This window comes from Melopsittacus undulatus, chromosome 1 (genome assembly GCF_012275295.1).
Source record: "Melopsittacus undulatus isolate bMelUnd1 chromosome 1, bMelUnd1.mat.Z, whole genome shotgun sequence".
In the NCBI taxonomy this organism is placed as follows: domain Eukaryota; kingdom Metazoa; phylum Chordata; class Aves; order Psittaciformes; family Psittaculidae; genus Melopsittacus; species Melopsittacus undulatus.
The window spans coordinates 137,877,867-137,904,426 of record NC_047527.1 but is presented as its reverse complement, the minus strand read 5'-3'; the positions used below and the strand labels follow the sequence as shown (position 1 = coordinate 137,904,426).

At 42.0% G+C, this 26,560-nt stretch overlaps 1 protein-coding gene across 1 annotated transcript in view; it reads right to left on the bottom strand.

Annotated features, from left to right (window-relative positions):
* COLQ (collagen like tail subunit of asymmetric acetylcholinesterase) overlaps window positions 1-17,570 on the bottom strand; it is a 40,664-nt gene extending 23,094 nt beyond the window's left edge. The window contains exons 1-3 of the mRNA XM_034065056.1: window positions 17,465-17,570; window positions 4,303-4,415; window positions 2,434-2,538 (exon numbers count right to left, since the gene is read on the bottom strand). Of these exons, the coding sequence (XP_033920947.1) occupies window positions 2,434-2,538; window positions 4,303-4,415; window positions 17,465-17,570 (324 nt within the window). The remainder of the gene's footprint in view (window positions 1-2,433; window positions 2,539-4,302; window positions 4,416-17,464) is intronic.
* Window positions 17,571-26,560: the final 8,990 nt, after the last annotated feature.

Sequence of the window (26,560 nt, the reverse complement as noted above, 5' to 3'; positions counted from 1 at the left end):
GTGAGAAATGCAGGGGCATCTTCTAAATGAAGAAAACCAGCAGGAAAAAGGCCTGGGGCAAAGGAAAGATGAGAAGTTATTGGAGTCCTGAAGAATTAGTGACAACGAGGGCACAGAGACACTGTGTCACCTGGCAAAGCAGGTCAGCCAAAGGGGTGGTAAGGGAAGTGGCATAAAACATGGGGCTCTGCAGTGTGGTACAGACATAGTGTATTGCTACCACTTCTGAATCCCGGACATATCTCTCTCCCTCAAATGAGGATGGTTTTCTTCTTTCAGGAGACTTCTTAATCCAGACAGACCTTGAACCCCATCTCAGAGAAAAAGAAATCAGAAAAACAGTGTTGTTTCTAGAGTGCTCCAGGTCACAGATCATCTTTCATTTGTGAATGACCAAGGGAAAAACTCCTATGAGCCTGTATCAGAGGAGTGTCAGATTCATCATACAAATCACTTCAGGTTTGGATCCTGGCTGACTTATGCTGTCCAAAACATAAAGCAAATTGTACATGAATAGCAGCAAAGTGTACCCTCAAATTCAAATTACTCCAACTATTTTTGTTAGTGCAGTTGGTTTAGGTTTTCAATACTGTAAATCAGAACGCACCCTGTTAGAGACAGAGACAAATTTTATCTTGTTACTTTCATTTTCCCTTAGGTTATTACACTGTGAGTTAAACCATTACAATTCTAGTTCTTTTTCTCATGAAAAAGTGTTAAAATGTAGCTCTGAGTCAAGAGCTGGAGGTTTTAGAACACCTTGGAAAGCCGAGCAAGCTACAGCAGAAAAGAATTCAGAATTACCTCTTAGATTATTTCTTTCTCTTTTGTAATGGTAGTATTTCTTTTCAGGTGATCATTGCCATAAAGTGTTGCCCAGACGACTGTTGGCTCCAGCACTGTCCCTTACACGACACAGTCCCATCATGTATAATTAAAAATTCCAAAGCCATGTTATACCCACCCTACTGTCTGCTGCTGTGATAAAATCTACCAGCCTACTCCATTGAAAAATGTTCTTGGAGGGATCGTAGGTCATCTGGTTGCAAGATCAGCGTTATTTATAGCAATGGACCTTGTGGAATGATAGAATTAATGTTTCTGCTCTTCCAGTTAAGTCAGAGAGAACATTAAGAGGATTTTTCTTAAAAATAAAAGATAGTCTAGAGAAGACTGAAATAACAACGTCTTCTTTAACATATACTGCAACTCTGGATCATAGCCAACCAGGCTGCAGGGCTGTTCCATAATGCAGGACAGGACAAACACTTCCCATCACTTCTCACATCATTCACATGCTAAATGAATCTGCCTCGTCCTGCACCTCAGCAAAGACAAAATGGCAGGACAATAAAGTCAAAGTTGGTGAAACAAGACTTTGTTTCACATTGCAGCTTCTAGACTGTTTACAAATACCTTCTGAAGTACTGACTCCTAAGTAATTAAAGCTAAGCTTTTTTCCACACAACTGAACCTTTACTGTGACCTATTGTCCATATGTTTTAAATAGTTTTCGGGTGCTTGTTAACTTCTTGGGCTGCCCAAGCTCTAGTCACAGCTTTTGCTGCAGCAAAGGTCCTGTGCCATGTCTGCTATTAGCTGTATCGCAATAAAATCAACACCTGGGGGCCTTGGGAAAGATTGCTGTCCTGGTGCACCATCATGTAGCTTGGGAACTCCTATGCCCCAGGAGAAACTGGAATTATGCCTCCATTGATTTTTCTTTGGATAGAATGAACTGGAATGGAAAGGCTGACGGGTGATCTTCTCCATGCTACAGAGATGTGTGCAAAAATGTTACCCCTAGAGATGGACCATTTCCTTGGGAGATTTCTGACCTCACTCAGAACATTTCTGAACACGCAAATTGTACAGAATGAAATGGGAAATCAAAAAGAACAGCCCAAGGCTACCCAGCAAGTCAGAGGCAGAGATGTTGCAGGTCAAGCTAGAAGATCCCACATCCCCTGAATCCCACTGCCCTCCTGAAGCCTCTCCTTGTCTTTGATGTTTCCTATAGGTGTTTGCCATCTCAGGGATGTACTCCACTAATATGCAAGTTCATTGCACTTTTTGTGCATCCATTTACAGGCTCACATGAAGGACAACAGAGTCTAAAGCAAAGAGAAAAGTAACAAGAGCCTCTGAAGGAAGCGATTGCACCTCTGTGATTTTTTGATGGCTGCTACCCACTGTAAAACTCCACAACAAACAAAGGGTGAACTTGAAACCAATTAGAGTACACAAAGCAGAGATGAGAACATAGTGTAGAATGCCTACATGATTTATGCATAGTCATGTCACAATGAAATTAAGCTAGAGCTTGATAGGCTTATTAAGAGGCAAAAAGCATTTGCAGATGTTTTACAGCTTTGTAAGGACCTAGGAGCAAGTGAGAGAACAATGTGGTTTAATCACAAGGGCATCACTCACCTGGGGGCCAGGTGGCCCTGCAGGGCAGTATGATTTGGGCAGAGAGGGAGGCTGCATTATCGGGTGCTGCTGACACAACTCTTTCATATCCAGGGCAAGGAGTTTCTACATAAAATAAAACATAGGAATAAACATGCAGCCATATGTAGCCTGCTGGAGAAATGCAATAAGAAAAGTGTCACAAAATGCTACAGCCCCAGGAGAGTTTATTTGCCCCCTTAGGGAGAAGCCCAGGGTTTGTCACAAGGTTAACTTCACGCATGTTTGAACATTAGCACTTCAGCATAGTGTCCTGCCCCACACTTCCTCCCCCTCCTCTCACAGAGGCACATGGCAGCCAGGCTGCCATACGCCTTTCAGAGCCAGCGTGGGATCCTGGCCTATTCTTAGACCTGACCCTGCTCTCTATGTTCCACTTTACATGTATCTGCACCTCTCCAAAAATAGCATCTTTGCTCTAATAATGGAGACTATGCTCAGCGAGGGTATAGCCAGTGTGAACTTCGATCCAGAAGACACCAGCCCATAGGCTTTCATTCACTCCAGACCAGAGCAGATGTCTTTGATGATCAATGAAAGCTTAATCTTTTGACTTAAAAATTAGGATTGCATGAGTAAACTGCCTTATGGCTTGTGGCAGAAGTGATATCCCCTGGAAATGTAGGCTAACACTGAGCCAGAAACACCGGATTTACAAAACTGATCTTCAGCTTCCCAGCAAAAAGCCAGTCTCCAGAAAAGTTCCAGCTAGAGACTTTAAAGCACAAAGTTCATAGTGAATTCATGTGTCTCCCATCCTCATAGTAATTTGTCTTATTCCCTCCCCAACATAAGGGGGATGATGTGAAGGGTGAATTTATGCTCAGATTACTCTCTGGGCTGCCCGGGGGAATCTCAGGGCCCTGGTCCTAACCTCATCCTCAGTGAAGGGATATGTCACGTTCCTAAGGAAATCTTTTCTCTGGGTCTCCTTTCTATGGACATCAAGGCATAGGGAGAGGATGAGGAAGATGGAAGCAACTAGATTTTCGTCTGGGGGAAACAGCAGCCTGGGCTCTCTGAAGGCAATGCAGGATCTTACACTGTATTTTTTCTTGGGATAGCTCTTGTCAGACATCTTGTTAATGATTATTTCTATAACAGTAGCAATAATTGCAGTATTTGTATATGGTAAATGAACAGTAGTATTAAGAAAAAGAAATTATGGAGTAGGTAGAAAAATTCTTAATGTTGGGATGGAAAATATATCAGAGTTAACAGACCCTGGCAACAAGAGTAACTGGGCAAACATACCCATTTGCCACTGTATGCTCTGTATGTTAACATGCATATGGGTACGTATCATATAAAGCAGGTATGTGCATAGGTGGGTGAGTGAAAATTGCATACAGCAACTCAGACATGTCTGTCTTTCTACAAAATGAAATGGTGGGAATAGATTGGAGGATTTTGGGATCTTCATTTCACCTGCTAGATAAGGCAAATGTGATTTAAACCAGAACACATACACCATGAAATCATTGTGTGGGGTGGAAAATTACCTTTCTGTCCTTACTTGGTTTATTGCACTGCCATTTCCCTTAGTTCAGGATTGCCTTGTGCTAAGTAAGTTCCCAAAACAGAATAAGAATATTTTAAGTTAATTGAATTAACTGCCTGAACAAACCCTACTTCATTTCATGCCTTGACCTATTTGAGATTCACTTCAAGCCACAATCTGGAATGATTCTCCTAACAGAGCCATATCAATAAAGTCAGATCAGAGAGGTTTTTTGAGTGACACCATGAAGCAGTGCTTGAGAGGATGCTTCAGTCTTTATCATGTATAAAGAGTCATGTAAAAGAAAAAGGCTTCAGGGTCACACTTACAGTGTTCCAGCCATGCCTGAAGGATGGTGGTGGGAACAGGGGCGGTGGAGGAGGGATGAAGAGGCAGCACGCTCTGAGGTTGGGCTGTTTCTTCTGTTCCAAACAAGGGAGATCTGTTCAATACAAACACTCATGGGTTGTCTTGAACACCACAAATATTTCTTACATCATAAGAGGAATTTCCATTTCACAGGGTTTTTCTACATCTTATGTGCACTGATTGTAACACTGTAATCCAAGCACGGATTTAAGAAACTAGATGGCCCCTCGTTTATAAGTTCCTTCTTGTGCTGAAGGAAGGCTGTGTGGAGTTTTAAACTCTTAATGTGGCCATTTTGGAAAATTTCAGACAGGCAACACTAGAAAATAGAAGTATTTCTTGCTTTCTCTCTCCTCTTCCAAAAGTTTATTAGAAATAGCATCTTCTCATTCCCATTATGGCCTGAATGTCACCAGGAACTCTGTGCTGTTGCCCACTAACATTCCCTGTGGACCATATTGTTTCAGGCACTCTTGTGATAACAGAGTGGGAAGCTGTTTGACAGCACATTTGCTTATATTTCCCCTGGGACTGAAATCAGGTTGCCTTATTTCTGATTCATGCATCATCCCTAAGAATAAATACTCTGCAACCCAGATTTAGTTGGTAGCCTTGTCACCAGCTGACCGATAAGGCAGGATCTCAGTTGTGTTCACCAGTGTATTCAACCTTTTCTAGGAGGTAAACTTCCATCAACAATCTGAGAAGCTGTGACCAAAGTTTCACAGAGAAAGGGTATGAGGATGATGCATTTATACTGGGGGGAGGGTGTTTTTCATCAATTTACTCCTTGGGAAATACATCTCTAATCACAGTGGGGACCTTCTACAAAGGTTTTGCCAAGGACAGCAAACATTTATTTATGTCTGTTGGTTTCTTCCTTTGGCAAAAGGCAGCTGGAGTGAACTGAAGGGTGGCAGAGAGCCAAACACAGCAGGAAGAAAAGCCTATGGTGGAGTATCTGGTATTAATAGAAAATCTCTAAATTAAGTTTCTAGGAAAGCAAACTGGATAAAATTGCTAGATTTGTGTGCAAATCAATCACAAGCTGGATACTGGTCACATCTCAACGTAAGGCAAATTTTCCAAGGGACAGAGATACTCTGAGATTTTTCAAATGTCTCAGAAAATGCATTACATCAGTTCTATCATCCTGTGATGTTAATGGGGGCAGCATCTTCAGTCCTGATGCACAGAAAATGTTCATGCACAGAGGAATGTGATTCAGCAGCATTCAGGCATTGTTTATGTTATCCATATATTTTTCTCTATCAAAATACTATCTGTGATGATACCTTTGAGAGCTGAGTCAATTAAAGTCTGAAAAGTTCCATAATAAAGACTCTTTCACAATTTTTCCTCACAAGTTTGAAACTGAACAAAAATCTTCAATTTAAGAGAAAGGCAGAAGATTTTATAATAATAATGAAAAATTTATAGACTCATAGAAAGATTTAAGTTGAGAGGGACCATAAAGCTCCTCAAGTTCCAACCCCCTGCCACAGGCATGGACACCTTCCACTAGAGCAGGTTGCTCCAAACCCCATCCAACCTGGCCTTGAACACTGCCAGGGATGGAGCAGCCACAGCCTCTCTGGGCACCCTGTGCCAGCACCTCTCCACCCTCATAATGAAGAATTTTTTTGTAATAACTAATCTAAGTCTACCCTTTTTCAGACCCATATTATTTCATTTAAAAATTTAAATACATACTGAATATGCCAATGCCTGTTGAAAAGTAGCAAAGGTTTGAGTTTGGCTGTCTCCAGTCTCACAAGTGATAAAATAGAAAGATAAGTAGAGCTACATTCTATATTGGCTTATCCTGAATTCAGTCACTCTTACGCAGCTGTAACTAAGGTCTTCAATTTTTACTACACATACTTTTGTTTTTTCTTAATTTCAGGACTGTATCTGAACATATTGCATTGGGACTAAATTGCGTATTACTAAGACAATGGACAGCTGGTAATTTAGCAAGCCTAAAATGTGCTTATTATTTTATTTTAGGCCATATTCCAATATCATGACTCTTTTTTAGTATTACTTTATGCCAGGATCTAGCTAAATTTCAATAGGATTGCTATTGTTCAATAAGAATAAGAATATCAAAGCTGGCTCAATATGGTTTAGTTGCTAAGAGATCACTACCAGGCACTGCAGAAATAGGTGTTAGTTACTGCATGTGCATTGCTACTTTTTCTTTTTTTTTTTAAAAAAAGAGTAGATTAAAGTGTTGTCTTTCAATTATTTTACAAATATAAGATTTAATATAGATGTACATCTACAGTCTTAATAGTTTCAATTTATCATGTTGTTATGAGTAAAGTCAAGTCCTGGGTTATAAAGTGTTTGGATTTTCTTTCTTAGCAGCAAAGTCTGAAATTCTGTGGAATGGGTTTTATCATGAAAAACACTCTAGCTAAGCAATTTAGCAGCAAAACAGCCATTGATTTCAGTCTTTATAGTCTTATTCTAATACTACTGTACCAAACCAATTTAGGTTTGCTGGCATAAATGGTGATAGCATATACTGATCTCGTCGAAACAAGAAAAAAGTATCTAATTACTATTATGTAGGATAGATATCCATTACAAATGATGTGGGTAGGTAATATTCCAGGGGCTCCATCATTAACTATGGCTATGCTCTGGAAGGTGTGTTTGTAAAGCAAATATTTAAGAAAAGGCTGGTCCTGGACAAAAGGGCCTCCCACACTGAGTATGAGACGTGACAGGACAGCAGACAGAGTAAAACAGCAGGTGGCTGAATGACTACAGGTATGACTGCTATAATTTGATCTTCCAGTAAGCACCACATCTTGTTGGTAAGGACTTTGTAACTGCGATGGGTCTAAGATACACAATCAGTTCACTATTGGCTTGTTTTATATCACAACAGGGTTACCTTGACAGGCTTACAGGCCCTGAGCAAGTGCAGTGTGTATTTTTAGGCTCCAGGTTAGCTTTGTTTGCTAAACACAGCTTCAGAATTCCCCAGTCCCCATCAGTGGAAAAAATCTCAGCCCAAGAATAGGACTGTCATAGTTTTCTGTGAAATATGAAGACCCTGCCCACACAGAGTGTGTGTTTACATATCTCCTATGGAAATTGCTCTGTCAACAACTTCAGTATCAAAGAACGCGTTCAATAAGAGAAGGGAAACAAAATGAAGAACTCCTTCTAAGACTTGTCTAAGTGACAGATGTTTTCAAAGAACATAAAAATCATAACAGTGAGCATTAAAATAGAAAATCTGTACCCTTTTCAAACTCCGTCTATTTTTATTTTCAGTCCACACTATATGCTAATCTAGTCCAAGAAAGTAACTATATATATCTATGGGTATACTGGCAATGGCTGCTTTATAAAATAACATATTCCAGATAAGCTGTTGTAATGTTTCAATTTGCTCCTGCAGGCTGCTAGCTTCTGACCCAAGAGTCTGGGAACTCTTATCTGAGGTGGTCTGACAGAGCCAGAGAGAAGCTGTCACCCATGCTGAGTCCTCTGGAATGGGGCTCATATGAGGTCTCTGGGCTCCCATAGAGCTGATCCTAGAGCTGACCTTCAACCCTCAAACCCCCTCAGCTACACTACAGTGGGGGTACCAGAGAAGTCCTGTCCTGGGTTACAGTTGAATTTATAGGATTTCATTGAAAAAAATCATAAATATACCTTCAAAGTTACTTTTTACCTTAAAATCTGAAGAAGAGAAGGCTGTGTGGAGACCTCATAGCAGCCTTCCAGTATCTGAAGGGAGCCTACAAGGATGCTGGAGCGGGACTATTCATCAGAGACTGTAGTGATAGGACAAGGGGTAATGGGTTCAAATTTAAACAGAGGAAGTCCAGGTTAGATATAAGGAAGTTCTTTACTGTTAAGGGTGGTGAGGCACTGGAATGGGTTGCCCAGAGAAGTGGTGAATGCTCCATCCCTGTCAGTGTTCAAGGCCAGGTTGGACAGAGCCTTGGGTGATATGGTTTAGTGTGAGGTGTCCCTGCCCATGGCAAAGGGGTTGGAACTTGATGATCTTAAGGTCCTTTCCAACCCTAACCATGCTGTGATTCTATGAATCACAAAGCTGTAGGCCAACTGTCAGGAGGAAAGGGCATGGAAGGAAAGAGATACTTAACATGTGTTTCCCTTCCTATTTGCAACCACATTCTTCCAGCAAGCCCTGACGGGAAGCCGAGCTGCTATCCAAAGGCTTGTCACCCTGACAGCAGTGCTGGTGGCCTGCCCAGTTTGTGATGTGCAGGGCTTTGCTAGATGGGGAGCTCTGATGGCTGATACCCCATCACAGGTGCTTCTCCTGCTTGGATGGCACTCAGAATTAATAATAAACAAGCTGGGCAGACCAGCCAGTTAATGACTGTGGGCTTGTCACAGATGAAACTGAGACTTTCATCTGCTTTCATCTGCTTTGTTGTCATTCATTCATGCTTCTCTTACTCTCCTCACAAGAAGAGCAGCATGCCAGGAGCCACAGCCACAAGGTGCTTTTCTGTGCATCTATTGCAAGGTTACTATAGCACATGCTCCTTTTAAGTTACGAAAGTGTAAGAACCTGCCAAAGGTGCCGTTTGAGAGCCATACAGGTCAGAATACTTTATTTACAGAGCAGACGCAGGAGCTAAGCTCTTCTTTAAAACCCCGAAGACATGCAGCAGCATATTAACAATACATACCTCTTTAAAGCATGCTTTACAAAGCTTTGTGACCAGAAATGTGCCTTACGGACATATAAGCATAGCTGGGAGTAGAGCTTGTGTCTGGAGCTGGATTGAAAAGTCAGGTTTGCAAATGGTCTGCATCTCTCAGTACACTTTTGAACTTAGACCTTACAGTTGATGGGCTAAATATATCTTTCCCTATAAACCAGCTAACATAAACATACCAAAGAAGTATACCAAGCCCTACAGCTTAGGTAATGGTGTCTGCATGGAGAAGGAGGTGGTGACCCACAAAGCTCCCCTGGAAGTTACAGGATGAGACACAGAGCTGCAGCTCTCCCTTGTTTCTGGTTTCCTTTTGCTTGAAATGGGGCTTCAGAGCATTTAAGGAACAGAGAAAAGCTGATGAGAAAATAATTTCCCATCTTTCTGATAAAAAGTTAACCAAATCCAGCTGAAACCTTTGCAAGTCTCTTTTCAGCCAAGAAAAACTCATACAAATCTGGAAATACACCATTTTCAGTCCTCAAAGTGGCTATGGGCTGTGGCAGCAGTAGTGTGCACTTTAGTAGCTGGCTCACACTCAGAAGCTGTCATACCAAACAAACAAACAAATAAATGACAAATAAAAGTATTTAAAATCAGTCCACGTTCAACAAGCTTGACAATAGCAGGATCCTGGCACACTGCCTGGACAGCAGATCTTGGTATTCACCCGGCTGGAGGAGCAAGGACACTCTGTCCCATGTCCCCACCTAATACTTAGCCCACGTCCCCCAGCATCATCAAGCACCCCCATGTGCTCACAGGCAGTGAGGCCCCAGTGAGCCCCCGCAGCCTGGCTGGGCAGTCATAGGTGGCTGCATCTTTGCAGGACAGCCTTAGAAAACACTGCAGAAATGGCAAGACGCAAGGTTTCTAAGCAAGGGAAAGGATTTTTATTCCCTATATACAAATATTTCAGACATTTAATCTGTGTGCATGTGCATGTATGAGGGCAATGCATGTACTAGAAGATTACATTCTGTTCTCCCAGGTTGACTGCAGCAGGAAAATGCTGAGGTCAGTACAGAGAGAGAAGCATTTGTTCAGGTTGGTTCTGCACTTCAGTTTCACAAGAACATGAAAATCCCAGTAAAATCTGTCATGGGTGTAACGTGGTTTATTATATGGGTTTATAAAATAAACCCATGCCTTATAACTCCCTACAACCACAACGGGGCTATTTTGTGCCATTTTCCTTCTATTGCCTTCCATTTGCATATGCCCAGAGTTCTAGACACTGCTAAACAATGCTGGCAATTCGATATGATCCCCTTTAGTGCATGAGAAACTGAGGCACAGAGAAGTTAAGTAACTCCCCCAAAGCCACAGACAACTCAATACCAGAAACAGAGTTCCATTCATGTAAACTACAATATCTGAGTCATTTTATGAGCTGGATTATAAAACTCAACTGCTTGTCATACCAGCAGTGTAACATATATATTCTATAAAAAGCCTAAGAACCTTCTACAATCTGTAGAAGAGCCTGAAATCCAAAAGATTAATGCAAGATGGCTGCTGCATCAGCCCCAAAACTTCTACATGTCATTCACTGCTGCGCAGTCCTCTCCCACTTTATCTGTGAGATCAGTAGCCATAAAGCCGAGACACCAGTGCCACCCTTCTGCAACTGCAAGATCATAATCTGTCAGTGCTGGCACAGATCAAACATGTACTTGACTTTGATGTTGCTCCACTGTATGCTCAGAGAGTCCCAGACAATCCCTATGAGACCGTGGGTGTTGCTGTGTGCTCAGAAACACTTCAGAGATAGACTTTCAAATTCCTCTTTGAGACTTTGCTACCATGGACTAGATTCATTCCTCATGACTCCCTTGCTGTGACAGATTCACAGCCCAGATTTATTCTCCCACCCTTCACAAGAAATAACTTTGCACTGACTTGGTATTGTAAAAAGTCATTAACTTTGTAGTCTCCATAAGCTAAAAAATAAATCCATCAACATCTTCCCTGGATAGAAGACAACTGAAGTCGTAGCACTGCTTTCTTTAGATAAAGCATCTCCCTTTACTTGTGTGCATTCCCCAGGCACGTGTATTTATGCAAACACACTTGTTAGCTGCTGAGAAAAATGGTTAATAGCTACTTTTCTTTTTTTCCCTACAGTCTCAGTCCTCTTCTGTGCTCTTCCTACATTCATCTTCTCAGCCCAAATGCCTTTGTACCATTAAAATTGTGTGACTACAGAAAGCATCCTCCCAATGCCTTTGCCATTAAAATAGCAATTCCTTGGAGAGAAGAAGGGAAGAAACAACACATCTAGTCTGGGGTCTGTCAGCTCCTATGGGGTTTTTATCTCTTGCCTATTTCTGATCTTTCTCAAAGCCCCAGAACTGAAGGGCTTTCCCAGTTCTCTTCTAGTTGTTAAGAGGCAGCATGATGTAGGTCTCCTGAATGTGTCCTGAGTGAGTCCAATATTGCAGTACAGCTGAATGTGACTCCTGATTTTGCAATCACTTTCTGTCCTAGCACTGAGAGTTAAAGACTGCAGGGATACATGGCCTATCCTGACAACAAACTTCCTTCTGCATGAACACCACTGATATTTTTTCTATAGTTTTAACAAAGATTAGCAATTGCTTTTGCTGCAATCGTGCTCCTGTGCCAATACAGCCTACCCAATGGGGAGTCTCTGTATCCCGTATGAAACAGGCTGTAAAAACTAAGGAGGCTAAAATGTGAAGGCACAGACTGTTCTCTTCCTGTGCAGGGTTTGGTAACATTGACAAATCCACAAATGAACTGTCTATACTAGAGCAGAGGTCTACAGGCATTAACTGTCTACATGTACATAGGGAATAAACTGATTTTCAGCACTTTGGATTGCTTGTCAGTGGAGCTCCCATCCTTGCCCTGAGGTTCCCTTTTGGACCTGCTGCTGGCTGTCAGAAACATTCACAGGTTATAGAAAACCCTTCGGATCAGTTACTGCTTCCTTTGCTGGAAAGAAAGCAAGCACTGCCTCAGCTCCTGTCCTGACCTCTGTCCCGGGCAGGCGGATAACTTGTTCACCACAAAACAACTACTGGCTTTGCTGTGGTTGTGTCTCCAGAGGAGCTTCCCCAGCCTCAGGCTGGCTTACTTGTCATACAAGTGTTGCTCTGTGGTGCAGTCCCAGCTTCCTGCACTTCAGGAGTCCAGGTATGAAATGTGCCTTCTGTATTTCAGCATGCCTCTGCCCTCATCAGCTCACCACATGAAGCCAAACAAGTCAGGGGTAGCAGGGGAACCCAGGGGAGGGACACACCATATGGTCCTTTGACATGCATTTTCTTGAGCAAGTGAACATTCATGATACTCACCTTAAGCAGCATTTCACTGAACCATTTCCCTTAATTTTCACCATAGTCACTGCATCTTTTTTGACAAGCTGAGCACCTTGTCATCCAGTAATGCCACAAGCAGGTCAGAAGCCCCCATTCCTGTCCTGCATGCAAAACCCAGAGCTGTATTCAAGGACAATTTATAGTTTCCTCACCAGTGACTGTGTCTTCTGATTTTTATCTACTGCTCCAAAGCAAATCCCACAGCCTCCTTAACTACCTCTGATAGCCTTTCCTTGTCTCTTACCCACAGGATCAAGTGGGCTGCTAATCATTGATCTACTGCTAATGTCACAGGATGTCCTGAGGATCCTCTGCTATGGTGACTTGCATCAATCTTCCCCTTGTCCTTCCCAACATGAAGCTGGCTGCAGGCACAAGGTCATGGATAGGCTGCTCACCAGCGTGGCTGCTCTGCTTTCCATGACTCAGCACAGGCAATGCACCATATGCCCCAAGAGAAGGGTCTATGAAACCTTAAGTAATCTCATCCGTGAGCGTTACCTGCATTGATCAGAGCATGGAACCCGATCTGCAATTCTCACAGGTCATCTCTACTAGGGGGTGGAACTATGGATAAAGACAAATCAAGTGCTTCTTTAACCTAACTGTGTTTATTTTAATGACCCATTTACCTCAAGCAAGAGCAACCACACCATACTAGCCTGTTGTTTTGCTACTAGTCCAAGCTTTTCCCCAGAGGCTGTTCAGGAGCTACCTTCTTCAAAGGTTAACTGCTGTACAACTGTTCTTTTGGCTTATCATTCTAGCCATTCATTTGGGCCTATCCCAAAGTTATTTGTTTCTCTCAAGCTGAAGAGATACTCTACTGAAAGAATTTGTTGCCTCTCTTTCAGGCTTCTGTGAGTCACAGACAAGGTAGAAAGCTTTTAAATGCCCAGCCCTAAGAGAGTTCAGCCCCAAGACCTTTTCCTAGCCCGATCCACAACCAGGTGACTGCTTTGTCTTATGGCCAGTGGTACTCTGCTTTCCTTCTCCTAATGAAGCCTCTGCCAGGGGCTCATTTCCACCAGGAATTTTGGTCTACCAAAGATTTCCTGCTCATGTGTTCCACAAGAAGACCCTTGATTTACAGTGTCAGGATGCTGGGCACCTCCTGGGCCCACGGTGACTTTCCAGAGCAGAGCCAGGCTTCCTTCCCTGGGCTGGTATTTTTGCCCCTCAAAGATTCATCTCTGCTTGCTGGTCACCTTTGGGCTGTTTCCTTAGTAGGCTCTGAGAGAGTCTTCTGGCTTTTACGTTTGGTCTCATTTTAAATCCCTTCTGAATCTAACTTACTCCTGCAAGCACTCTGATCATTTTTTCCCTGGTGATTTTACATAAACAAATGTTCACAATTACTCTCTTTAGAAACAAAATCATCCACCTGACATCTCTTCTGTCCTTTTGGACAATATTTAGAGCTCCTACAGGTTATTTCATCAGAAGAAAAAAACCTAAAACAAACCCTAAAACAAACGTGAGGGTCATATATTACAGAAAGGCAGCTGGGACCCTGATTCCCTCAGTGTCAGGAATAGCCACTTGGTTTTGTGTTTTATCTTTCCTGATGTTTCTTTCACCCATGAAAATCATCCTCTTCCCTTAGTTGAGCAGCACAGAGGGTGCCAAGGTCTGAAGCATCAAGATGCTGTTCTTATTCTCCAGCTGTTTCTGGTTATTTAAATACTTCCCCATCTCTCTGCAAAGCCTCATAAGCCTTTGGGCTGGGTGATTTGAATAGGGGAGGATAAGGAATGAAGGGGAGAGGATGAGTGTCTTCCTGCTACCTGAATTTGGAAGGTGGCTCCCTTCAGGCTGGCTCTCACAAGGTGCAGGCTGCTTCATGTGACCCTGCTAAAGATTACTATAAACTTCATGCCTGACTTATATCATGTGAGTGCAACCTCCTCAAGTGCAGAGCTTTGAAAAACAGTCATAAATGACACCAGAAACTCAGTGGCATAAAGGTGGGATCCAAGGGGTTACCCTGACAATAAACCTGCTGTCTCCAGAAGGGCTGAGCTACCCATTCCTGGAGATCTTCACTGCCAAGTGGAACCACAGCAACATGCTCGAGTGTGCTGTAGTATTGTTCCCTGAAGTATTGCCTCTAGGATTGATGCTTCAGTACCAGAAGACTCAACTCTTTGGAGCTGCTGTGACATTGAAAATACTTCCAGAAACAAGGATGCGCTGTTGCTTGAGGCTGATGGGAATATAAGGTGGAGTTGGCAGCAAAACGGACAAAGATCCAGATTATCTTTCTTTCCCCAATTATTCTACAAGACAAGTCTATTACCCCCTTACCAGTTGTTTATCTCAGCCTTCCAGTTACTGCTTTGTGATTTATAAACCTCTTTATATGTGACTTGTGGCTATGCAGAAATGAAAGTACTTTTAGCCCAGAAGTTTTCAGGCATGCCTGGAGAATACCCAAATGCATTTCCCAACTGTAGGAAAGACAAGTTGTTGCTTAAAAACATCCTCACTGTTAAATGTTATTAGTTATAGACTTTGCAAGCATAGTGCTGAATCCATTCTTTAAATGGGAAACTACATCCTGGTGCCAGATACAGCTAACAGTTACTGAACATTCCAGAAACCATTAAAATAACTGAGAATTTAAAGAGAATTAGTTCACCTCCTGTACCTGCTGTGAGATTTCAACCAGCTTTTTTCTAAGCAGGTATTTCTTAAAATGTAGATGCAACCAAAGCACTAAAGGAATTTTTTCTTACATCATTTTTCATACCAAATAGCCCTAATTAACAAATAATAATGGTACACAGGTATGTAACAGCTTTCCAAAGTATGGCTCTTAATCCAGCCCTTCAGCTGTGGGATTATGGCCGAATCATCTGTCTGACGCTATTTTGTCCACATGTTATCAAGTAAACATTTATAATACATTTGCGACAAGAGCCTTCCTAATGCTTGCTGGGTATAAAGGTGATTCCCAGTGGCTTGGCCAGAAGAGCGTGGTGTGGGGCTTTGTCACAGAGCGGTGCATGGGGTCGCAATCTACCCAAAGCACCACATGGGGAACCAGATTTCCCAGTCAGGTTCACACCTTCTCCAAGACTAAAACCAGAAGCTGCTGGCTGGCTGCAGTCTGCGTGGGGAGCCCTGGGGTCTCTTGCAGGCAAGGCTCCAGGGCTGCACTATGGAAAATGTTCTAATGCAAAGGGCAGAGCCTGTCATTTTCCTTCATATTTGCCTGTTCTGCTATGGTTTCAGTAGAGATGATAAGTCTTTCCTCTTCTAAGGGGAAGTTAATTGTTTTTTAAAGGGGGCGGTTAAAATGGCTTCTCTAGACACATAAGTACGTGCCATATGAGAAAGTCCAGGTCGTGCAGGTGATGGATACACGACATTCTTGTTTGACTTGGCAGCCCATACAAGTGCCAAATAAACACATTTAAGGTCTAATAACATACGTGTTATTGTAAAGCAATTTGGAATATATGAGTGAAAATAAATCTTGACAATGCCTGTACCTCAGCATTAACTAATCTCAACATAATGGAAAAAGCCTACCCAACTGAATAGAAATGGTAACAAACGTAATTGCTCTTTAGCATCCTGCAGAGCCTAGTAGAAAAAAATATTAGTTCCTAAAATTCTGAAAGAATGGATTAAATTGTTTTTCAAAGCATGTACTTCTTCACACATTGGGCTTCTCTAGATGCTATTTTAAAAGCTATCTGAAATGACTACAGGACTATAATGGCTGCATTATTGAATGCTATAGGGCTTTTCCCCAAAGGATATCTGCATGACTCTCTGGCCCTCAGAATCTTATTATTTTAATATCTTTAAATGAACGGACCGTTCAGACAGACTCTTTGGAGTGAAATACAGTGTACTGGTTCTGCATACTTGAAAAGATTAAAAAAAACTCAAACCCTTAGAAAAAATCATGCATTCTATAACTTAATGTAGAAATCTATCACCTCATAGAAGCTACCCTCTTGATACCTTTATCTTGTAAATGCCCTGAATTAAACCATCTGGTTCTGTGGTCACACCAGAGATCAGAAAGAGAAAGGCCGTATGTCTTTAGCATCATGTCTAAGGCTTATTTTACATATAGCCTTAAAATGTGCACCCTTTTGGGCACTGTCTTCATGTGAAAGACACAGAGGAGGGGGGATCTATAGGTATAGCTGACCTTGACCAATCTCAGTTGAACCATCTCAGATTTGACACTGAAGGAATTCAGGATGTTAGTCAAAAGCATCTCTGTTGACAAGATACAGAATAGCAGACAGAAGGTGGGAGACAGCAATTTGCCTAAGTTGGCACAAGTTCCTCATAGGAGAGATGGAGTCAGAGCTCTGGGCAGCTTTCCCCTTCCTTTGCACAGAACGTGGATAAAGAAACATCTTGCTGATGAAACTGTAAAAATCTATTAAGTGGGATTTCCAGGGCCCCGGCTCAGCTGACAACTAATTTGTTTTGCCTTTGCCCAGCAGGGATTTTCCATGCAGTGGGCTCTTGTTTGCTATGTAAGTCATTCGAGTATTTGTTAGTGTCATAGCCAGAGCCAGATGATGTTTATTCTGCTAACATCCAGTTGGACTCCGGCAGCGCTCATTGAGGTCAGGACTTTATTTATAGAAGCAGATATACATTGAGATTCATTCTCTTTCCCTTGCTGTAATCCACCTAAACTCATCCAAAATAGAAAGAAACATGCAGACATGCAAGTAGTATACTAATTGGGCCAGATCCATGAATTAGCACAGCACCAGAGAAGCCAATGGAAAAAAGGCATTTTAAAGCAGCTGAGGATCTTGTCTATTATTTTTTTATGGGGAAGGGAAGAGAGAAGTTTAAAAACAGAGATTATAAAGAAAAAAAGCAGAAACAACCAAGCAGCAAAACATCCTGGCATGTGGCAGAACAGGTCTGTAGTGCAAAATCCCTTCACCAAGATCTGCAATTTCAACTACATGTCTTTTTCTCCTGTGTTCCCAATCACCAGAGACTGCAAGAATCAAAGTGCAGAGAGCTCTAAGCAAGGAAAAGTAACAAGACTTAAAGCAATTTACCTGCTGAAACTGAGAAGACATTGTCAATGTACGCAGTCTGAGATAGAGCAAAGCAGAAGACAAGCTGCAGGTAAGATCCCCAGACAAGCGGGCTGAGGACCAACATGCTGGCTGTGCCCTGGCAGCTTCCACCTCAGAGGCACAGGGCTGCTTTGGGGATCTTTCTGTCTCTACCCTCGGTCCCTCTCTGCCTTGCTTGCTCTCTGCCTCTTCCCTCGCTGTGGGATGCGTGTGTGTCTGTGTGTGTACGTCTCCCTCTCTCGCTCCCCCCCCTCCCCTTCCCGTGCCTTTAGGAAGAAAGAATGACAACCATTTCCCATTAAATCTTCTCCTTGCACTAGACACGGTTATATTTAACTCCTGTGCTGGATCAGTTGCCCCTATTGTGGACATTAGCTGCTAAAACTGGGGCATGGGGGATTCCGGTTTTGCTAACAGAAGCAAAAAGGCACTTCGGATAATAATAATGATGAACAGGAAAGGGAGAAATTATGAAAGAGACTATAAACAGTGGTCCAGGCAACCAGACACTGATGTCGAGATGGATAAACCCCCTGACCGATCATCTTGTACAGGTCACTAATTGCCTTAATGAGAGAGATGAGCCGTGACCTAACATCTGCTTGTCACTGGTAGTTACAAGCGTTACATTCATTTACAGAGGGCAGCGCAGGCTGGGGGATGCCACAAAGGCTTCACAAACCGCAGAACCTGTTATTATTTAGTACTTAAGTGAAACCAACAGTATCATCACTGATAGTGCCAGACATTGTAGGACGTAAGGATTTACTGACAGGGTGCAACAGGTGGAAGGAACAATACATGTGTCATGATGGGGTGAGCAAAACGCTGTCAGTTCCCAACGTGGTGATGGTCAACACTCTATACAGCACTGCAGGAAGAAAACAAACCTCTGTCACTCCAAAAAGCAACCTATGCCCTTGTACAAAAACTTGGTGTTTCTGTGCCTCACTTGCAGCTCCCAAGCGCTTTGCAAATAAATTTCTGTCCTGTGAATAACTAACAGAGGGATGTTCCTTTCTGCCTGGAATCTGACTGTGGTTTCCATGAAAAGCAGAGGTGCTCCTTTGCTGTCAAAACCATCATTACGCCCTTTCTTTCAGATGGAGATGGTTTCCTTTGCCCACTGTTTATTGCTCCTCCCAAAACAAACACGAAAACCTTTTGGATTAATTACAGAATTGATGGGGCTACTTTCATTTGAGGAAGGTACTCATTGACAGAGACAATGACCTGTTCCCCTGGCCGTTAATTCCTACTGAGTACACCACTAAAGGGCAAAGTGATCTATTTCCACAACTCTAGTTAAACACTCTTGACCGTTACTTTCAAGATAATGCAAACATGTTAACAAAATCTAAATGTAAGGGTTTGATAGGAACAATCACATCTGTATTATATATTTCTATCATTAAATGCTTTCTAAAATCTATTTCCAGTACTGCAACACTTTGGATAACTGAATTTATTTTTTAATTTAATCTACTTTATTCCACTAGCTGCTACTGTTCGTTAGTTTTGGTGAAGAGAGTAGTTTGACTTCTTCCTTCTTAGACCAAGATGGCCATGGATCAGGTAAGTGCCATTAGCATGCCATTTAGGCATGCTGCATCTCAGAGGGAAAGGCATAGCTCCTGCAGAGTTTATCATGACAAGCCCTAAGAAAGCCTGTGTAGATGCTGGAAGAAATTGCTCAAAAGTTAGAATGTCAAAATCTTACCAAAAGTTTCACCTCTGAAAACATTTGACCGACTCAGTAGTTAAAGCAGCAGTTGAGTAACTTCAGTTCCTCCTGAAGCCTTCCTGCAGTCTTTTAGCAATAGAAAATTTGGTAGAAATTTGTATTGTAAAATATGTTCTATTTGAGAAGGAAATTAATTAATCCAATAATACTGCAAAGAACTAAGATCATGCAGTAGGACCCATATCTTCCCCTTCCTCCATCACCTCCTTACCAATGTCAGTTCTTGGTTGCTCAGCCTAAACCAGAAACACAGATTTTGGAAAAAATGCAACATCTTCCTCAAAGAATGTTGCAAGGAATTCTATCATAAACCACATCCACCCTCTGATCTGCTTTAAAGAAGACAGGAACAAGGAACGTAGCTTTTTCTTGTAAGAAGGAATGCTATATTAGAGGGGACCAGGAACTACATAGGAAGCCAGGGCTGCTTCAGATTTTAAATGATGGTTTTGCACATAGATGGCTTTGCAGTCACTTCTTAGGTAAAATTTTTATCATTTTTTTCAGTGGAGAACCATGACTAAAAAGGAATGTTTTGTCAACATTCTCCTTTCTTTTGACACAGCATCTCCATCACTCTAAGCCTGTTTGAATTGAACTGGCTTTTAGCCAATGCAAGAAGAAAGCTCTTTAAGCAAAGAGTCTGCTGTGGAAAACACCATCATCCACTAAAGACTCAAAAGGAGATGTTTGGGTTTACGTTTGAAGAGACCTCTTCATCGTGATTTAGTGGTAGTCCAACTCATTGCTTTTTACTGGGACCACCATTAGGTCAGCACAAAGGAGAGCTCTCACTCATTACAAGGCAGTGAGCCAGGCCACTTCCAGGTTCGAGTGCTGGGTTTTGTTTCCTCTCATTTTAAGGTACTGGCATCACCAGCTGAAACTGCTGGCAAGGTTGCTAATGGTTCAGCAGGAGATAAATGAAGTCTATGGGAAATAAAATGGACAATAGCTGCAGGCTTTTTGCTTTTGACTTAGGTGACAACTCACAAGACTGACACCCAATGCTAGATGACAGGGGTGTACACCTGGTTACACTGCTTGTTTCTGACCACTGCGGCATTGGTGCACAGGCAGAGACAATCCTGAGGAGGAGAAGTGTCACGTAGCAGTGCAAGTCTTACACGATGTGAGAAATTTGACAGACGTGTGCTTTGCAGGCCCCTGAGCCATCTGTCATCTGTGAACTTGCTCCGTCAAGCAGTGCATTCTTACAGCTATTGCCATGGGATCATAAAGCCAATGGAAAGCTTCTGCTCCCTTCAGATAGCTCTGCAGCAGGGAGCTAAGGCCAGTGCTCTGAGATTAGAGGTAAGTTTGTGGTTTTATTATCCAGAGCTGCAGTTGCTGGGTGTAGTGAAAACTCACATTAGTAAGACTTCACAGTGCAACCACTGCAGAAGATCCATAAAGAATTGAGAATAAAATATTTTAAATCTTTAGTGGAATAAATTAAAAAATCTTTACATTTTTATGCAAATTTATGCCATTGCTAGAAACAGAAGTAATCTATAATTCTTATTCTTGTCTCACCTAGAACTATGACTCTGATACCAGGAGCAGCATTCATTGAATGAAATTATAATGGCTGCAGCATTATTTCTGTTTCAGGTAACATTAGCTTAAGAAAGAAACACAGCAAAGATTTCACACTGCAGTTTCTGAGTCTTATAAGGCACCCTAATGGCCTGAGTGAGAACAAGAGGTTTTGAGGACTTGAATTTTAAAGAACTGTTCTACAGTGAGAACCTCAGAACACCAAACATTACCTGTAGTTTAGTGTTCAAAGGTAAGGACCCCCACAGTCTTATCGCAGCAAATCAACTGTAGTTTAAAAGAATTCTATTTCAAGTAGCAACTAAAAATGCCAAAAGCTAACCAACCCATGATGGAGAAAAAGAGTCCACACATTTTACCTGCTTAAGTAACTATTGCTTGAGCTTTTCAACTCAGATAGTGTTCTCTGAAGTACAGAGGCAGCTGCTGATGTAAAGAGGACATTAAGTGCAGAAAACCAACAAACAGCTTCACCATGCTGGTGTATTTCAATCTAATTCAGAAGCCCCTCTAGGAGCAGACCCACTAACTGTGTGTGATGAAGTAAATTCAACCACATGATGAAGCTCTGGCTCACCCCACAGCTCCACCCATGCCAGTCACCCAGCTGGATATCAGGCACAGGGCAAGTGGCCACTTAAAGGCAAGCCAGCGCTAGTAAATCTTCAGATTACCCACTGGATGAACAGGGTGAAGGCAGGACATTGTTGTCTAGCAACTTCCAAAAGCAACCCCTTTTTGGAAATCAGCCGCTTAATGGATGCTACACACTGCATAACTAGAGGTTGGCTTCCGGCCTCCTCTTCCCTGTATACCCCATGTTCACAGAAATGAAAGCTGGCCAGGGAATCCAAGTTATTTTACACCTTTCAGAGTACTTTTACAGCTTTATTTGTTTCCAGAGCTCTCACCCCATTTTTAGTATGTTCAGCTCAAACTCTGGTTTTGCATTTTTACACCTATTTCAAAGACTCAGTCCTTCACTTTTTCTCCTCTGATGAGTAATCCCCATGTATCATTTTTCTATTGATGATAATGGAACAAACTACCAAATAGAAAAGTTATGGACATGATTAAAAATAATGGGATAATGCAAAGTGACTTCCATCAACGCTATCAAAACCCCACTGTGGCCTTGTAATGGTGGAAGGCACAACAAAGTAGAACAACTTTAAAACAATAATTCAATTGCAGATCTTTATAAGATTACTCTGCCTCCCCTTTCCTGTTTCAGCTGTATTCTAGACCCTGCCTTTCAAACTGCAAATCATTTAGCATCCACTGTGGGATTGTACCAGATTTTGCATAATGGCAGTGCTACCCTTCACAGCTGAAATATGTCCATATACACAATATGGTAGACACACAGAAACACCCTCTGCTTCCCTACAGTGCACTCATGTGCTGTAAAAATCTAGACAAGAATTCACTGGACTTGCTGCATGTGTTGATCAGATAAGCAAAATGTTTGGTGGCTGCTCACAATGTTCAGGTATGTGGTGCACACAGAGTAAGCCAAACACATTCCCATTGTGCTGTATCTACTGTGCAGGAGCAGACCACCATGCTGAACGCATGATGTTTTTTGGATGAGATGCATTCATCACATATGATCACAAGCCTGCACAGAATCAAAAGCTATGTCCAGGATTGCCAGGTATTTGGAAATCCTGCCAAATGAATTAGTCATGGAAAAATGTTCTACTGGAAAAGGAAGATGCTCATAGAAATCCACACGTACAATGGCCTTGACAATGGGAGTCCTGGCCGGCTAAGATCTACATTGACTTGTAGGTAAGTAGATAAATAGCTTTTAACATCCTAGGGAGGTGAAGCGCAGAAAAGTCACAACTATCACCCAATCTGTTCTTGATATTCATATTTAGAGGAGATGGAAATAGGCCTCAGAGTAATACTTCCATCTTATTTTCATTTGGATTGTTCAGTGCTGCAATTTATTTCTATTAGTAAAACCTGCAGAACTCACTGCCCATACGAGTATCACTGCAGTGCTGCTGGTAGCATGGAACAGAAGTATACCTGGAAGTAGCTGGCTCTCAAGACCCCTAATTTATGTGATTTATCACCTAGCTTGCCAAACAGCCCAGTCAATTAAACACAAGGCACAACCTCCTTTTTTTCTCTGTTAACATTCGTGTAAGAGAACAAATACTAATGTTATTGTCGTAATGCTCACACCAGTCTCAGGACTTTTCATTCCAGATAGCTTTATGAATGCTGGCAATGCAGCATTCTATTCCCAACTTTCATAGTGCATTACAGCCCGTTAAAGATGCAAGCAAACATAGATCCAAACACTAATCCATATATACCTAGGAGAGTGCTTCCTCACAGAGGTTCTGTGGCTTTCTGTAAATGATCCTTATCAGATGAGCTGAGCAGAGAACCAGAGATTCAGGAAAAGACTTAAATCACGAGTGTAACCTCAGGCATGCAAGAGAAATCCATGAAGCTGTGTATAGGTGCCTTGCCAAACAAGGCCTTCAAAAAGCTTCAGATACTTTGTTTTCAGCATAGAAGGATGCCTCATTTTCCCGCAGCTGGTTTCCCTCTCATGAGTACCTCTGGGAACTAAATATTTATGGATCCTGTGCCTTGCACAATGCAAAACCAGTAGCAGAGCTGCTGAGCCCAACTGGGGAGCACTAGTAGAAGCCAGCACTCACGCACTTACCCAAAGGCCTGACAAAAGATCAACATTATGAAGCTGGGGATGAGTAAAGAAATAGGTCACAGCAGAACAAGATGAAGTAGCAGCGTGTTGCCAAATTTGCTTGCCCATTTTTCTGATTTTAGCAAATGGACAGCCACAAGTGCCGACCATGATGTTACAGCAAGCAGAACTCAGTAAGACTTCTCTGACACCATAGTTGCTGGGCAGCCCACACATGTGTTTTAAAACTGCTATAGTAGGGTGAGCTGATGGCAAATTCCATGCTGATCTCTGGGGGTGCTGGGTCTTACTGTGGTCCTGCACACTGCCCAGTCATTCTGGGATGCCAGGGCTGTCATCTTCCAAACACAGACTAACAGATGAACCTAATCTAACTGGGCAAATGCATTTTCCCAGCTTCCTTTGCAGAATCAGGGAGCTGTAACTTAGACTGCATCAGCGTTTCCTACTTTTGAAGCTTCAATCATTTGTATTTAAGACATCCTTACCAAGCAGCAATTTGGCACACGGATGAAAACTTGGAGAAAAAAAACAGCTCTCACTGCTGAGTTTTAGTGTAAAGGTCTCATTGATTTCAGCTACACAGAATGAGGCCCAGCATTAGCTGCTTGCCTGTGGTAGCTTAAAAGCACTGATAGGGCTGAAAGATTAATTTTTCCTGACATATTTTCTGAGCACTTGAAAGATATCCCTGTTTGCAGAGCAAGCAGAAGTTTTATGGCCTGGCTAATGAGGTTTTACCTATCTAAATGCCAGCAGCAGCGTCTCCTTGCTGCAAGACTGGTGCACTGCTTTGGCTGGAACTTCAGGTGTATCTTCAAGTCCACCAGTACTGACATCAGTGTCTCCAATGTGAAGGTCTATAAAATGACACGTGCACAGTATCTTAATGACAGTGCCAAGGAGACAGATGACAAGTTCTTCAGACACTTCCAGAAAGTGCCAGCTTCTTTTTTTGCTAAATACTTTTTATGTGCTGATTTCATTAGAGAGAGGCTGAGATCCAGACACGGTGGAGCTCAAGCTTGGATGAGTGCCTGAGGATGTGTTGTCACCACTGCAGCTCCAAGGTGGTGCAGAAGTAGGCAAAGCCACTATAGCCACCATAAGGAGAGCAGAAGGGCCTCTCTGCCCAATTTGGTTGAAGTTTCATACTGCAACGGCTACAGGTAGTCATTGTCCAAAATTCATGCCTAGGAATAGTGATTGCTTTCAGGAAATAAAAGCCACAAAACACATTGCTGTGTAGACTCAAGGTGTAAAAAAGCTTATACAGTCTTTCACTATCTTCCTTATGTGATAGCATTACCAAGTCTTAGAGGAAATCTCCCACCAGCTGTGTGCAAAGATATCCTACAATGCTGACATTCATGTGTCTGTAGTCTTTTACATGACCTAGCTGAGCTGCTAATCCCTTTCTTCAACTCCAAAATCCAGCAATTCAAATCCTGTTTTCAAAAGCATCTCTTTTCCACATCCAGTTTAGAATTTGACATAGAGTATTACACAACTAATTGCTATTTGGATTGCTCAATGTCCTATAGCTGCCAAAACGTAAAAGAACTCTGGCTTAAACTATTCTATACAATATTTTCAGTGGTGTGCTTCTGTATCTCTATCACCTCCTTGAAAAAATGGATGAAAACAAAAGGTTTCTAAGAATACTGACTCAAGTAAGCAAACTGTCATTCTATTAATTCTCTTATTTCTGCACTACTTCAGTCAGCCTAGAGATTCCTGGAAAGAACAGACACTGAACTAATTCTCATTTATATTAGTGTGACATAATTAGCTGGAAGGGCCTGTTTTACTGAGGGCCTTTTCAAACCTTGTCCATCTGGTTTCAATTAAATCATCCAAAGAAACAGCAAATGGCTCCTCCAAAATAGCTGTTTCTTACTCATTACAATATTCAGTTTTAAGTAAATAACTAGGCAGAAGTTACACTGCCTGTATGTCATAAAGACAATAAGCTCTTCTACCTGGTCTGACCTCAGAACACCACTAAATAGACCACCTCAGAACACTGCTCTTTTCTCTACTAAGCACAGCCATCAAGCTCTTTAAATAGCATAAAAAGAGCTGCAATGGGGATTTTGATTCCAATATATAGGAACTACATCAGGAAAGAAGTGTCATTTATACTTCTTAATAGGACTTGTACTATAGCTTATAGCCACTATGTCTAGTTTCTTGTGTACTGAGTAGCAGGCCTGAAGATGTATTGCTGCTTGTTTTAGTGTACTTGGGATTTTGCATGCATGCTTAACAACAAATCCAGCCAGACCACGTATACATCTCACTTCTCCTCCAAGTGGATATGCTATATAACATAATAATCAAAGTCAAGCATACACAACATATACCCAAATGTTCATAGGGCAAGCACTCTACAGAGTTCATTGCAAACTAAATGAGAAAATTATTAAAAAGTTATTAATTACAACCTAAACCCGTTAGCAAGCTGAGCACACCAGGAGTTTGAGAACACACACACAACACTTTATCTTGTGAGGTGCTGAGACAGTAACAAACCTTACTTCTCATTCTTTATTCTTGGCCACTGTGTTGTTGCTGCTGACAGTTTCACCTGTAGTCCCACAGGTAAATTACCTGCTGGCTTTTGGATCTCTCTGTAATGCTTTTCCTGTAACCACTTGTTGGTCCCAGGTAAGTCTCAGTATTTACACTCTGCACCTCTTCCACAGCAGATTCCCTCAGCTGAGGCCCCATCATTTTCTTCCTCTCAAGAGCTCTTGAGTCTGTCTAATACTTTTAATTCCATGCTCTTTCCTTGAAGAAAAATTTCCAGCAGCTGGAGCCACATACATCGTTTCCCAGACTTACAGCATCTGTAACATTTTGCTCCTTTTAATAAAATTAGGACAATTTGGAGGTACTCTGTTTCTCTTTCATCTCCAAAATGATTTTCTTTCGTATAGTTTCATCTGCCCAACACTGCAGTGTTAATTCTTTTCTTTTGGGATTTCATTATGTTATCACCTTCTCTCATCACCTGGAAAGTTTCAAATTCTTTGCCTTCCATTTTCTAGGCATCTTGACTTAGAATGAATTG